The 14,766-nt window shown below is 44.5% G+C and overlaps 1 protein-coding gene across 2 annotated transcripts in view; it reads right to left on the reverse strand.

The window, feature by feature from the left end:
- Nucleotides 1-338: 338 nt before the first annotated feature.
- ilkap (integrin-linked kinase-associated serine/threonine phosphatase) overlaps nt 339-14,766 on the reverse strand; it is a 57,826-nt gene continuing 43,398 nt past the window's right edge. For both annotated transcript variants that reach the window (XM_072474774.1, XM_072474773.1), the window contains 3 exons: nt 14,647-14,766; nt 4,037-4,118; nt 339-950 (listed from right to left, as the gene is read on the reverse strand). In XM_072474774.1, the coding sequence (XP_072330875.1) occupies nt 810-950; nt 4,037-4,118; nt 14,647-14,766 (343 nt within the window). In that variant the 3' untranslated portion in view covers nt 339-809. The remainder of the gene's footprint in view (nt 951-4,036; nt 4,119-14,646) is intronic.

The following is a 14,766-nucleotide window of genomic DNA, read 5'->3' on the forward strand; positions in this document are numbered from 1 at the left end:
ACCGGCACGGCCGGATTCCCGCCCCCGCCCAATCTCCGGGAGCGGAGACTTCGGCGGGGGCGGGATTCACGGCGGCCAACGGCCATTCTCCGACCCGGCGGGGGGTCGGAGAATGACGCCCAAGGTGTCAGTGCTTGCACTGAAATGAGCTGTTACTGCCAGACATTTGGAAAAGAAATAACTTTTAAGTAGGATCCAACCAAAACCAGACCTCAACACCAGCACAAATGAACAAAGTAATAATGACGAGCACACAAAATGGAACCTTCGACTCATCAGAGGCTTCCACATACTGCAGTTTGGGTCCAGAGAGAAGGATATCAAAACGCCTCCCTAGGTACCCGAATCCTGATTTTATTTCTTGAACCCACCACTGGCCTGCCGCAGACAGTGTACAGAGAGACCAGTCTTTCCCATACCTCCCTTCCATCCATGCACATGGCAGGCATTCCAACACTAGCAGGGCCAGAGAAATGATGCCAAGTCCCTTCTATGCTCCCAGGTGCTCGAGTGGTGGGGACATGTTGGTGCAGCTCACTAAGCAGTTCCACCATTAGGTCGACGGAGCCCCGATAAAAAGAGAATCTCTGCTACTGCGAGCAGCATGGGGATTGACATTTAGGGGTGTCAGGCGCTGGGAACTCTACAGGATCAGATGAGAGCAGGCAGGTAAATCAAAATAAGCAGTGTAATTTCAAATTTCTGAAAGGGCCTGAGGTTGTTTCATCTTTTCTTTCCGGGGTCAGCAATTCCTCCTGGACACCCTGCGTTAACCCGTGAGATATTCCTGGTGAGGCGTGTTCCTCATGTCAGTGTGTGATGGCTACCAGAATGATGGTCACATTGTCAGCAGAGCCCCGGCGGACTGCCTCGCTGGCCAGTCTGTTACAGGCAGCTTCAAATTGCATGTCCTGCACCACCTTCCCTGGTCTTGCAGTCAGAGTCTTGTCCTGTGGGTTGACACAAAGATCATTTAATAAGGTTATGGTTTACAATTCAGGTTAGCAGCTGACATAGACAAGCGCATGACTGGAAAACTATCCCGCCAGCTAGATCATGGAATCCCTACATTGCAGGAAGAGGCCATTCGACCAAAAGAGCACCCAACCTAGGCCCACTCCTCCGACCATCCTGCCCTATCCCCATAATCGGCTGCACGGTAGCACAGTGGTTAGCACTGTCTCTTCACAGCGCCAGGGTCCCAGGTTCGATTCCCACTTGGGTCACTGTCTGTGCGGAGTCTGCATGTTCTCCCAGCGTCAGCGTGGGTTTCCTCCGGGTGCTCCGGTTTCCTCCCACAAGACCCGAAAGATGTGCTGTCAGGTGCATTGGACATTCTGCATTCTCCCTCAGTATACCTGAACATGCGCCGGAATGTGGCGACCAGGGACTTTGCACAGTAACTTCATTGCAGTGTTAATGTAAGCCTGCTTGTGACAATAAAGATTATTAAAATTAATCCCACAACCTAACCTGCACATCCTTGGACACAAAGGGGCAATTTAGTATGACCAATCCACCTAATCTGCACATCTTTGGACTGTGGGAGGAAACCGGAGCATCCGGAAGAAACCCATGCAGACACAGGGAGAAAGTACAAATTCCACACAATCACCCAAGGCCGGAATTGAACCCAGGTCCTTGGTGCTGTGAGGCAGCAGTGCTGACCACTCTGCCACCGTGCCCGCACTCAATGTCTTCTGTGGAGCTGGGGGAATGGGGTCCTTATTCAATGTTTGTTGCTCTCGCCAAAATGTACCATCCGTACAATCGCCGAGCGAGAACTCCAGGGGCAACTATCTCCTTGATTGACTTATCACAAAGTTGATGCAGAGAAATAGACAGAATCCTCTTCCCGTTTCCAAAGTGCCAAAATTTCATAATTGGTCTTAAAGCGAGAGGATTCGAGTACAGGAGCAAGGTTGGCTCCCTGCAGTTATTCAGGATCTTGGTGAGACCACACCTGGAATAGTGTGTGCAGTTTTGGTCTCCTTATCCGAGGAAGGATGCTCTTGCTATGGAGGGAACGCAGTGAAGGTTTACCAGATTGATCCCTGGGATGGCAGGACGGATGTATGAGGAGAAATTGAGTCAGTTAGGATTACATTCACTGGAGTTTAGAAAGCTATAAAATAACAGGACGAGACAGGGCAGATGCAAGAAGGATGTTCCCAATGATGGGTGAGTCGAGAACAAGGGGTCACCTCTGAGGATATGGGGTAGACCATTTAAGACTGAGATGAGGAGAAATTTCTTCATCCAGAGAGTGATGATCCTATGGAATTCACCACCACAGAAAGCATTTGAGACCAAAGCATTGTATGTTTTTAAGAAGGAGTTAGATATATCTCTTGGGACTAAAGGGGTCAAAGGATAGGAGGGAAAAGCAGGAACAAGTTACTGAGATGGATGATCAGCCATGATCATAATGAATGGAGGAGCAGGCTCAAAGGGCCAAATGGCTTACTCCTGCTCCTATTTTCTGGGTTTTATCAGTATGTGTAACAAAAGGACCGTTCACTTCAACTTTGTTTGTGGAGTAAGTCACAGTGATAGAAGGCACCAGAATTGCCCTTGGGATTCAGGTTAGGGAGTAGCAAAAAGGTGCCTTCTTTCTCGTGATTCCTGCTCCCACTGGCTATCCAGTGACTCCTGACACAATAGGCAAATTCAGCATCAGGCTCTGCCGTGAGGTAAACACTCATTAGGATCACACATAATGAATGGACACTTTACGGGGTAATGTAAGGACACTTTTCACAATGTAATGCTGGGAGCTGGGGTCAACCATTTCAGAAAAGTAGAATACTGAAAGGATGTAAGGGGATCAGAGTTAGGTTTGAGAGAGCATTTTCCACTTTAGTGCCTTAGTGACCTGCCCTTTCCAGGCTCTCCCAGGAGATCACATGGCTGTGGATGATGGGCGGGCAGGAAACATTCAGTCACGATCAACAAACCCTCATTTTCTTTTTGTCTCATGGGCAAGTTATTTGTTTATTCGAATGAGGTCTTCAATTTTTTGCATGGTTTTAACTTAAAGCAGTCGATTTCTGCATGGGAACCTTCGGATCGCTGTATAGCTGTACTTGGAACATTGGGCATGATTTTCCAAGCATCAAGTGTGAAGGGCTGGCTTAATGGAGCAAATAGGCGGTCCGTTTCACACCATGGTGTTTCTTTTTTCCATCAGCATCAATGGACTATGGGTTGCCCAATCACTTTCACCCCATTTCACCAAAGAGCAATTCCCGATGGTCTCCTTCAGTCCAACAGGTTTATGTTCAGCAAATTTGTCTATGGTCATTCTTTATTTCAACTGTATCCAATCCCAAGTCAAGTAGGAATGTTAGGGTTGAGTGGGTTGGGGGAGGTGTGGAGAAGTTGAAGCTAATTGCAATTAGATCCAGGGCTTCATAGTATCATAGAATTTACAGTGCAGAAGGAGGCCATTCGGCCCATCGAGTCTGCACTAGCACTAGGATAGAGCACCGTACCCAAGCCCATACTTCCACCCTATCCCCGTAACACCACCTAACCTTTTTTGGACACTAAGGGCAATTTAGAATGGTCAATCCACTTAACCTGCACATCTTTGGACTGTGGGAGGAAACCGAAGTACCCAGAGGAAACCCATTCAGACATGCGGAGAATGTGCAGACTCCGCACAAACAGTGACCCAAGCCAGGGATCGAACCTGGGACACTGGAGCTGTGAAATTATTCTAGTGATGTGGTACCCACTGTGCTACTGTGCTGCCCTTCATTAATGGGCTGGGGAAATGACTTGCTGCTAGGTCAGGGTACAAAATAGAAGTGGCCCAGAATGAGCTGTTGCTGGGGGACTGGGAGATCTTGCCCCCCGGAGCTGTTTTGTCAGCAGCCACAAGTTCGATTGAGAAGGCAACAGACCAAAATCACCATCCCACAGCACTTATAAATGAAGGACTGCCATTCGATCTGCAACATTGTGTTTCCAACCAGTTAATTTTACAGAATTCACATAGGAAACAAACCACCGTGAGACCAGCAAAGTGTACCTCAAGTATTGCTGAAACAAACAGGACAGCTTCCTCTGGGGAGAACACTTTAAATAATCCATCACAAGCAAGGAGAATAAACCTGAAAAAGAAATAGCACATCACACAATTGCCACGGCAGGAAGCACTGTTGCAGAAGTGATTCTGGCAAATTGCACTCTGATTAAAGGCAGCATGGATCATGGACAAGTATACTTCCATTCAATACATGCAATCTCTCTGGTTTTCTCTACTTCCCTGAAGGCTACAATTCCACAGGTGGTGCGTCCCCCTCCAATACCTTAGTCATGTGGCCCTTATTAATGTCTGAGCAGTTAAACAGTGAGCGCTGGCAGCTGTGCCATACATCAGTCAAGCTCAATTCAGTCCTTTTCCTCCACTTCACTCCACAAGAGGCAGATTCCTCAGCTAGGATTGAATTAGAAATTGGCCATAGAAAGATAGGACCTAACAGAATTGTCAGCTCCCATTTAGTGACCATCTTCTTTTTGTATATCAGATGTTTAGAAGAGGAAATGGCATGAATGATGAGCCTGCAATTATTTCACTGCCATTTCTAACCATGCATGAGAAGGACAATAATGGAGTGAGTTAAGGCCCAAATTTAATGAAGGATTTTGGGTGAAGTAACTAATTCTGAGCGAAGTTAGGAGGGTAATTCCTACCCATTACCAGGGTTCTGTAACAAAACTCAGTCAGTCCTAACCCACTCCATTATTGTTTCCTAATGCATGTTGGGTCACTGAAATTATTCTAGTGATGTGGTTAGAAATGACTGTGAAACAATAGCAGGATGTTCATTTGTGCCATTTCCATTACCTCCTCTAATTATTTGCTTATATTTAAAAAAGTGTGATGTTCCCCATGGACACTGTTAACTTTTAAAGGGAAGTTCGAACACCCAGTGATTTACTAATAGAATGAAGCCACGGGATTTCATGGTTTAAAAGCAAATTAATTTGACTATACAAGAATCAAGAAAAGCAAACACTACTAAATACTGTCTGAGGCAATTACTTGTACTTTACATCGAAAAGCATAATAAACACAGCAGCATATACTTTAAACTAAAATCCTCAACTGAACTTTCCCTTTTCCATTATGATATCCCTCCGATAGTTTCTGGTGACTAATCAGGGTCTTTAAGATTATCCATGTTCTTGGCCAGCAACCAATAAGGGAGGGGGGGTCACCAAAACCGGCAAAAGAAAAGGGGTGGTGGGGGGGGTGGGGAGGGGAGAGGTTAGACACCGCCCAGAGTAGAGAGAAAGAGGAACCAAAGGTTACTGAGGGAAAGAAAGACCCATGGGTGCAAGCCACAGCAAACAACAGGGCACGCCGTGGTGGCCTCAAACACACCCTTGATATGGTTTAATACCATGGGGCAACATGTAGATAGTTAAACGGTACGGCTGTGGTAACCGATTTCTGGGAGCCCAATGGTAATATACCTCGTATTTGTACATACGTTTCCTATTTATTCATAGCTGTTTATTTCTTCCCTTTTTTTTTTGTCCCTGGTAATGTTGTTACAAATAAATGCAAAAACCAATAAAAAATGTTTTCTTTGAAAGAAAAAGCATATAATCAACAAAGGTGAATGACAGGTCTGAAGATTGGACTGAATATAAAGAACAGCAAAGAATTATTAAAAAGTTAAAGAAGGGGAAATTAGAGTACGAGAGAAAGCTAGCCAGAAATAAAAACACAGTAAGAATTTCTACAAGTATTAAAAAGGAAAAAATAAAGTGAACATTAGTTCTCTAGAGAGTGGAATGGGGAATTAAAATGGAATATAAGGAATTGGCAGATGAATTGAACAGATATTTTGTGTTATTCTTCACTGTTGAAGATCTAAATAACATCTCCAAAATAATTCTGAATCAGGTGGTGAAAGGGGTGAGGAATTTGAACCAATTAATCAATTACAATCACCAGGGTAAAGGTACTGAGATAATTATTTTATTATTATTATAAATGTGGACAAAGGGAAATCAGTGTACTTTATTTCTAGAAGGCATGCCACATCAAAGGTTACTACTCAAAATAAGAGCTCACGGTGTAAGGGGTAACATATTAGCACGGATGGAGGATTGGTTGGCAAACAGGAAGCAGAGAGTAGAAAATGGGTCACTTTTGGATTTGGCGAGATGTAACAAGAGGAATGCCATAGGGATCTCGCCACAACTATTGACTTGTGTAGCCATCTAAGATGGCCACCTGCAAAGGACCATGGGAAATATGGCCAACCCAGGACTCAGACAGATACACAGCCTATGTGAATCTAAAACACAGGTAACCAGACCTGACCAAAACTCCTGCTCATTTACATTTTAATGGCCCATTTTCCCAGGACAATAGAACTCCAATCAAGCAACCGGTACGGCCACAGACTGATCGGCGCCACCCCCTTGCTCAGAAAGCATAACTGCCAAGGTCAATGACCGTTAAAGACCCGCCCAGCTACCAAGGCACCCGCCCCTTCATTGGCCGAAATCGAGAGTGATCAGAGCCCTGTCGAACTATTGGGTCCAAGGTTAAGGACCACCTCAAAGAGCGCAAAATCCCAGGGGGATAAAGGAGAGCACAGCCATGTGTTCTGTCTCTCTTGGATCCGGCCTGTGCCTACCCAATTGCAGCAGAAACAGCCAGCTAAGTTCAAGACTAACGATCGATACCTGATGGATGAGCCCAGCAGAGACAGAGCCACTTTCTTTGAACCAGCAAATTGAAATCCAGATAAAGGCCTTTATCCATTTGCATAGTGCCGGTCGCCCCAAAGTTAAGTATAGGTTATTGTAGCTGATAGGTGTAGTTTAACTCGTAGTAGATATTGTGTTGGCATGTTGAGATAACTCTTATGTGAGTAAATAAACCATCTTTTGAACTAACTAACTGGTTGTGTGGTCATTTGATCGATATAAGGGAAAGGCTTGTGGGTCACCGAGATAAATAAATAGAACAACACTTGGATGAAGGGACCAAATGCATGGTTACTAAATTTGCTGACTACACAAAGATAGGCAATAATAATAATCCTTATTATTGTCACAAGAAGGCTTACATTAACACTGCAATGAAATTACTGTGAAAATCCCCGAGTCGCCACACTCCGACCGACGCCTGTTGGTGTACACTGAGGGGGAATTCAGAATGTCCAAAGTACCCAACAGCACATCTTCGGGACTTGTGGGAGGAAACCTGACCACCCGGAGGAAACCCACGCAGACACAGGGAGAATATGCAGACTCCGCACAGATAGTGACCCAAGCGGAAATCAAACCTAGGGCCCTGATGCTGTGAAGCAACAGTGCTAACCACTGTGCTATCGTGTCCCCCTAAAAAGTAAGTTGTGAAGAGGCCATAAGGAGTCTGCAAAGGAACACAGACAGGTTAAGTGAGTGAGCAAAAAGCTGCCAAATGGAGTATAATGTGGCAATATGTGAACTTCTCCACCGGCAAGAAGAATAGAAAATGGAGAGACTGCAGAACAGAGGGATATGAGTGCCCTAGTACATGAATCAGGAAATGTTAGAGCAATGGAATATAGAAGTAGGGATATTTTGCTACAGTACAGAGTGTTAGTGAGAGCACATCGAGAGTAAAGTGTACAGCTTTAGTGCTTTTATTTAAAGGATACAAGTGTGCGAGAAACAGTTTAGAGAAGGTTCACTCGACATATCCCTGGAATTGGAGAGGAGCTGCTGTGTTATGAGTAAAGGTGTGGACAGACTGGCCCTGTATACATTGGAGTTTAGTAGATTGAGAGGTGATCTGACTGAAACACCAAAAATCCTGAGGGGCTTGACAGGATGGATGGTGAAAGGATGGATGGTGAAAGGAGGTTTCCCCTTGTGGGAAACAAAAACAGTGTTTAAAAATAAGGGGTCTCCCATTTAAAGCAGAGAACAGAAATGTTTTCCCTCAGAGGGTCATGAGTCTTTGGTACTCTCTTCCTTAGGGAGCGACAGAGGCAGGATCAGTGAATATTTTTAGAGCAGAGGTAAAGAGATTCTTGACTAACAAGAGAATCAAAGGTTAGGCGGAATGTGGAGTTGAGGCCACAATCAGATCAGCCATGATCTTTATTGAATGGTAGAGCAGGCTCGAGGGACCAAATGGCCTACTCCTAACTAATGTTTGGAACTTGGTTGCTTTCAGCTCCATCCCCCAAAGACTGTTTGGAAAAATCCCAGATAGCTTCCCAGAATTCCAACCAAGGCTCCACTCTGATTCAATCATCTCTGCAGTAAAAGTTGGCTGAGAAACCCAATAGATATTTAAAGTACTTTTAGCTGAATACCAAACCTTTTGACCCTGACATCTGCTACGTAGCTCAAACACTTTCTCCAGGCTTCAAGCTATGAACAAGCACCCCAACCAATTTATAGCTCTCTTCTACTCTGACCTCATTCAATAAACACTGGTCATCCTTTGAACTGCCAATACTAAAGGTCATTTTCTAAAGTCCAACATTTCAATTACCATAACTTTGCAAATTTAATCTCCCTAAAACTAAAAGTTACCTCTTACATATTAATATAAACCGTGAAACGTAATAATCACGGGAGTGACTAAAGCGGAGCTAATGATTCCATGTTAAATCCCGCCTCTTCTATGGGCAATTCAAATCTAATAATAATAATAATCTTTATTGTCACAAGTAGGCTTACATTAACACTGCAATGAAGTTACTGTGAAAAGCCCCTAGTCGCCACATTCAGGCACCTGTTTGGGTACACAGAGGGAGAATTCAGAATGTCCAATTCACCTAACAGCACATCTTTCGGAGCACTCGGAGGAAACCCATGCAGACACAGGGAGAACGTGCAGACTCCACACAGACAGTGACCCAGCGGGGAAATCGAACCTGGGACCCTGGAGCTGTGAGGCAACAGTGCTACACACTGTGCTACCGTGCTGCCCCTGGCTGAGGAATATCCCTCTTCTTGTAAGGGGAAGTAGATAGCAAGGACAGAATTTCTCAATTGATGTATGGCACAGATTTCACGTGAAATTTAATTTATAAACCATTTGATTTTTGTGCAAAGATTCCTTCTTGTAGGACATAGTGACCGCCCCAAGCTCTCCAAGATGATTTGGAAAATCAGTGTCACAGTGTCAGGGACCCAGGTCCAATTCCGGCCTCAGGTGGCTGTGTGGAGTTTGCACGTTCTCCCCATGTCTGCGTGAGTTTCCTCCGGGTGGTCCGGTTTCCTCCCACAGTCCAAAGATGTACAGGTTGGGTAGGGCGGGGGAGTGGGCCTAGGTGGGGTGCTCTTGGGAGGGTCGTGCAGACTCGATGGGCTGAATTGCCCCCTCCTGCACTGTCGGGAATCCATGGATCCTATGATATTATGGAACCTTTTTGAAGAGATGATTAGTCATTGAGCAGAATACTAAATGGCTGTAAATACACATTTTGTATATTAAAATTATGTAATGTTTTCAACGTCAATTCCCTTACAATATTTGATGTTTGGGAAAAATAACCAAACACTGGACATGGACCACATCCCGTACCAAGCCCTTGCTGTGCCTCAATTGTATCCCCTCCCCTGCCCCGGAGTAATTTGAACAGTCATTTCCTCGATATGCAATCTGCTCAATCTAAAGCAGCAGTCACTGAAACATCAACAGGCTCCTGCCACAGCCCAGTGTGAGATGGTTATCTGGCTCTGCCTCGCAAGCAGGTGAGTGAGTCCCATATTTACACTTTAATGCTAAACCCAACTGAATGAGCAACAGAAATAGCCATTTGTTGAGCCTGTCATTACATATCATACACTGTCATTAGGAAACCCACAACAATTTGATGAGCATAGCAAGGTGAGGAAATACGGGCTGTGCTGATGTCTGGTAGAGACAGACAGGATAAGATAGGGCTCCCATCCATTCTCACTCTCCTCATCCACCTCCCTCCAATAAAGAGATGAAGTATCTGCTGATATCACAATTGTTCATTGCATATGCTACAAAGCTCTAGCCACAGTTTCCAAAGAGGTTTAGAGGAGGAGCAATATTTAAAATGGCTGGTGGACTTTCCTTTCTTCCCCCTCCTGAAAATGCAGACTCCTGTTAGCGTGCCATGGGTGCCAGCGCCCCTCTAGTAACTCACTCACGTCGCACTCTTCACACGTGTGCCTAGCTTGATCCTATTCAATGTTGTCACTGACATTAATGAAGCAGGTAAAGAAGGTTGGACTGAGGACATTTCACTGAGGAGCTCATAAAATAATCTTTTGGGACTACACTCAGCCTCCAATGAACACCTTCCTTTGTGTCAGGTATGACTCCAGCCACTGGAGGATTTGACTTCAGTTTCTCGAAGGTTGTCTTGACATCAAGGGCAGCTACTCTCACCACTCTTCTGATATTCAGCTCGTGTGTCAATTTGTGAATCAAAGGTACATTTACATCTGGAACAAAGCGATTCCTGGGGAATCCAAATTGGGTTTAGTGACAAGTCTATTGGTGAGTAGCCTTTGTTTGATTACATTATAGATGATTCCTACATCGATTTACTGATGATGGAGAAGAGCGCCAGAAGGCAGTAACTGGCCAGGTTAGACCAAACCTGCCCGTGGTTGAACATGTCTGGGCAATCCACCATCCTGTTGGATAGATGCCGTTGTACTTGAAAAGTGTGGCAAAGATGTGTTGGTAGTGCTGTACACAAGTCCAAGTATAATAACCAGCATATTGTCAGGGCCCAGAGAACAATCTCCTTTCTAAATTACTCAGAAGTTTAGCACTCAAGCGAAAAGGAGAAGGCTGAAGTGTTTGTCGGTGCCATTAGCCTTGGCACTCAATCCTACTTGGCCTCCTCCTGCCTACTAAGATGCAAGTGCCTTGACAATTTCGACTATTACACCTGACATTTAGAAATGAATGACTTTGTAAGTGCCTACAACTCATTCCTAAGAATTATTTTACCTCTGATATGGCATATTCTGCACTACCTGATATCCCATTTTGAATTACAACCAGCGAATTCAGTAACAATCTGCATTTCTTTAAATGAGATTTGCAAACATGACTTTGAAGCATATGCCCAAGTTTAGAGGAAACCTGGATGTGTGATTTTGTCAATCTAACCAGGAAGACTGATACAACCCAGAAAAATGGCAACAGCAACCCATAAGTCAAAGATAGTCAGCCCATCAGCACTGAACTATCATTCAGTTTGTGTGAAACCTCTGACTGTATAGGCACAGGTATTGCTGTATTTACTTCATCCAGTTGCCTTTGGCTACATTTCCACTTTCAATATTGATCTCACAACCAAATGGGGTAATATTTACTGTCTTGGATCCATGGGGTATGGGCTGGAAATTCTGTTCAAGTCTTGATGCAACTGCTTATGAGGAAGTTTATTAGAAACATTAAAACATTTTGAATGGCAAAAATTATGATTTTTTTTTGTTGCCACATACAACACAATCCTGTGTGCAAATACAAATCAGATTAAGGAAATTATCTCGGATCACTGCGATACTGGTATGTCTGGGCTGGAAAAACTAAACCCTTATCAGATGTTTCTGCAGGTTTGATACAGTAGGAAATAATTCCATCTCTAAACCAGTTTAGACAATCCCTATATATGAGTTCATTCAGGTTGTTCCAAAATCCATACTCACCCACGATGGTCACAACTGCCCCATCTCAGAATACGTTTGAACTTATATCACATCAATTCAAATTGCTGCCACTGGGATCGAAAAACCTCAAAAATAAATTTCCAGTGTAGAAAAAGTTTAGCATGGAGGGAAGGGGCTGAATGGCAGGTGTTTATTTATGATTAAGGACTGGGTGGTACAATGGGTAAGAGACTAAGATCATAAGAAATGGGAGGAGTAGACCATTCAGCCCATCAAGCCTGCTCTGCCGCCACTGGGGCGGCATGGTAGTTAGCACTGCTGCCTCACAGCGCCAGGGATTCCGACCTCGGGTGACTGTGTGGAGTTTGCACATTCTCCCCTTGTCTGCGTGGATTTCGTCCAGGTGCTCCAGTTTCCTCCCACAGTACAAAGATTTGCAGGTTTGGTGGATTTGCTATGCTAAATTGCTCCAAGATGGGGTTACGAGAATAGGGTGGGGAATTGGGCCGAGGTAGCGTGCTCTTTCAGAGTGCCAGTGCAATCCCGATGGGCCGAATGGTTTCCTTCTGCACTGTACGGGTTCCATGATTCAATAAGATCATGGCTCATCCGACTGTGGTCTCACCTGCATTTCCTGCTTGTTCCCCCCTAACCTCCCACTCCACTGTCAATCAAAATCTGTCTAACTCAGCCTTAAATATATTCAATAACGCAGCCTCCACTGGACTTTGTGAAAGAGAATTCCAAACACTCAAGTCCCTCAGAGAAGAAATTCTCCTCGTCTGCAAGTTAAATGGGAGACGTCTTATCTTTTTTGAAATGTGTCCCCCGGTTCTCATTTCCCCCATGGAAGGAAACATCCTTTCAGCTTTTACTTTGTCAAGCCCACTCTGAATCTACCCCTCATTTTTCCAAATTCAAGTTAATATTAGGGCCAACCTACTCAACCTTTCCTCATAAGACCCCTTCATCCCAGGGGTCAGCATAGTGAACATTCTCTGAACTGCTCCCAATGCAGGTATATCCCTCCTTAAGTAAGGAGTCAAAAACTGTACATGGTAACCTAGATGCAGTCTCAACAATGACTTGTGCAGTTTTAGCAGATGTCCCGGCTTTCAATCCTCCTTTCAATAAAGGCCAACATTGCATCTGCCTTTCTAATTAGTTGCTGTACCCGCATGCTAACTTTTTTTGATGCATGTACCGACACCTAGATCTTTGTACCACAGCAGCCTGCAGTCTTTCGCCATGTGGCTCTCCATTAGTTAGTTTGCCAACCTGAAAATGATCCATTTATCCCCACTCTGTTTCCTGTTCATTTTCAAATTCTCTATCCACGATAATATATCATTCCCAACATCTCAAGCTCTGTGTAGTTATCTTTTACATGGCATCTTGTCAAATGCCTTTTGGAAACCCAAATAGATTATGGTCGGAATTCTCCAGCCATTGAGATTCTCTTTTCCCGCTGGCAGCGCACCCCCGTCTGCGGGTTTCCCGGTGGTGTGGGGTGGCTTCAATGGGAAATCCCATTGACAAGTGGCAGGAAGAGAGAATCCCGATGACAGTGAAAGGTGCACCACCGAGAAACACTCCGCTGGGGTACTAGAGAATTCTGCCCTATATCTACTGGTTCTCCTTTGTCCACCCTGCTTGTTATACCCTCAAAGAAATGAAATTACTTTGTGAAACACAACTAATCTTTCACAAAACCATTGTGCTATGATTTGTTAAATGTCCTATTTCTACACAGTAATGGTTTCCAGCATTTTCCTAATGACAGGTGTTAGTGCAGTTTAGGTGGTTTCTTGTTTTCGGTCTCCTCCCTTTCTTGAATAGTGGTGTTACACCTGCAGTTTTCCAATCCACTGGGGCCTTTCCAGAATTCAAGGAAGATTGGGAGATTACAACCAATGCATCCATTATCTCTGCAGCCACTTCTTTTAAAACTTTAGGATACAGGCCATCAGGTCCAGGGGACTTGTCAGTCTCGAGTCCCATTCGTTTTCCTAGTACTTTGGTCGTGATTTTTTTTTTTTTTAAACTTCCTCTCTCCCTTTGCTCACTGCTTTTCTACTATTACTGGGATGTTTTTTGTATCCTCTATTGCAAAGATGGATGAAAAATAGGTGTTCAAAATTTTTTCTTGTTGGGCGGCACACTTGTGGTCACTTTTCAATAATGGCTGGGATTTTGGAACCTGCCACGGAAGATTCAGCTGACTTTCGGCGGGACTGGATGATCCTGATGGCGGGTGAGGGTGGAAACTCTCACCCTTTGATCTTAATAGCGAAATCATATGCATTTATTTCTATTTGTGCTGTCAATTTATCTATTTTGTGGTATAAAGAGCCTTTATTTCCGTCTTTTTAACCACTTTTCCCAACTCTGACCTTGTTTGCTGGTGCACTCTTAAGTATGCACCCTCTGGTTGTCACTATCCACATTGCTACCCTGCCTCATCATTTCTTTGTAGCTCTCCATCCAAAAATAGAGACCGAGGGGTAGGCCAGAGGGATATTGTGGACAATAATGTGCAGCACGGTGGTGCAGTGGTTAGCACTGCTGCCTACTGCGCTGATGACCAGGGTTCGATCCCGGCTCTGGGCCACTGTCCCTGTGGAGTTTGCACATTCTCCCCGTGTCTGCGTGGATTTCACCCCCACAACCCAAAGATGTGCAGTTTAGGTGGTTTGGCCATGCTAAAATTGCCCCTTAATTGGAAAAAAATAATTGGGTACTCTTAACTTTATTTTAAAAATGTGGACAATAATTAGTAAACTGCTATATAAGATTAATGTTTGCGTCAGTTCCTGTTCACATCATTGCAGCCAACACAATGCGCTATTGGCCATCATCTGAGGATGGCTAGTTAGGCCTATAAACATTGTAATTTTTTCTGTTTTCTATGTTTCTAAATGAAAGATGGGTGTTTAACTCAACCCTGAGTGAAGCCAGCATTAAGCAGCAGCACTCAGCTTATCGCACTAACTAACCATTCCACCATACCTGTCATTCAATGTTAACTGACAGCGCCTAATGTCTGGTATTGATATCACGCCACAGTGCTTGTACTGCCCATCGCCAATCGAGCGTGACACCTCCAGTACGCCCATCACTCGACCATCT

This window comes from Scyliorhinus torazame, chromosome 14 (assembly GCF_047496885.1).
Source record: "Scyliorhinus torazame isolate Kashiwa2021f chromosome 14, sScyTor2.1, whole genome shotgun sequence".
Classification (NCBI taxonomy): domain Eukaryota; kingdom Metazoa; phylum Chordata; class Chondrichthyes; order Carcharhiniformes; family Scyliorhinidae; genus Scyliorhinus; species Scyliorhinus torazame.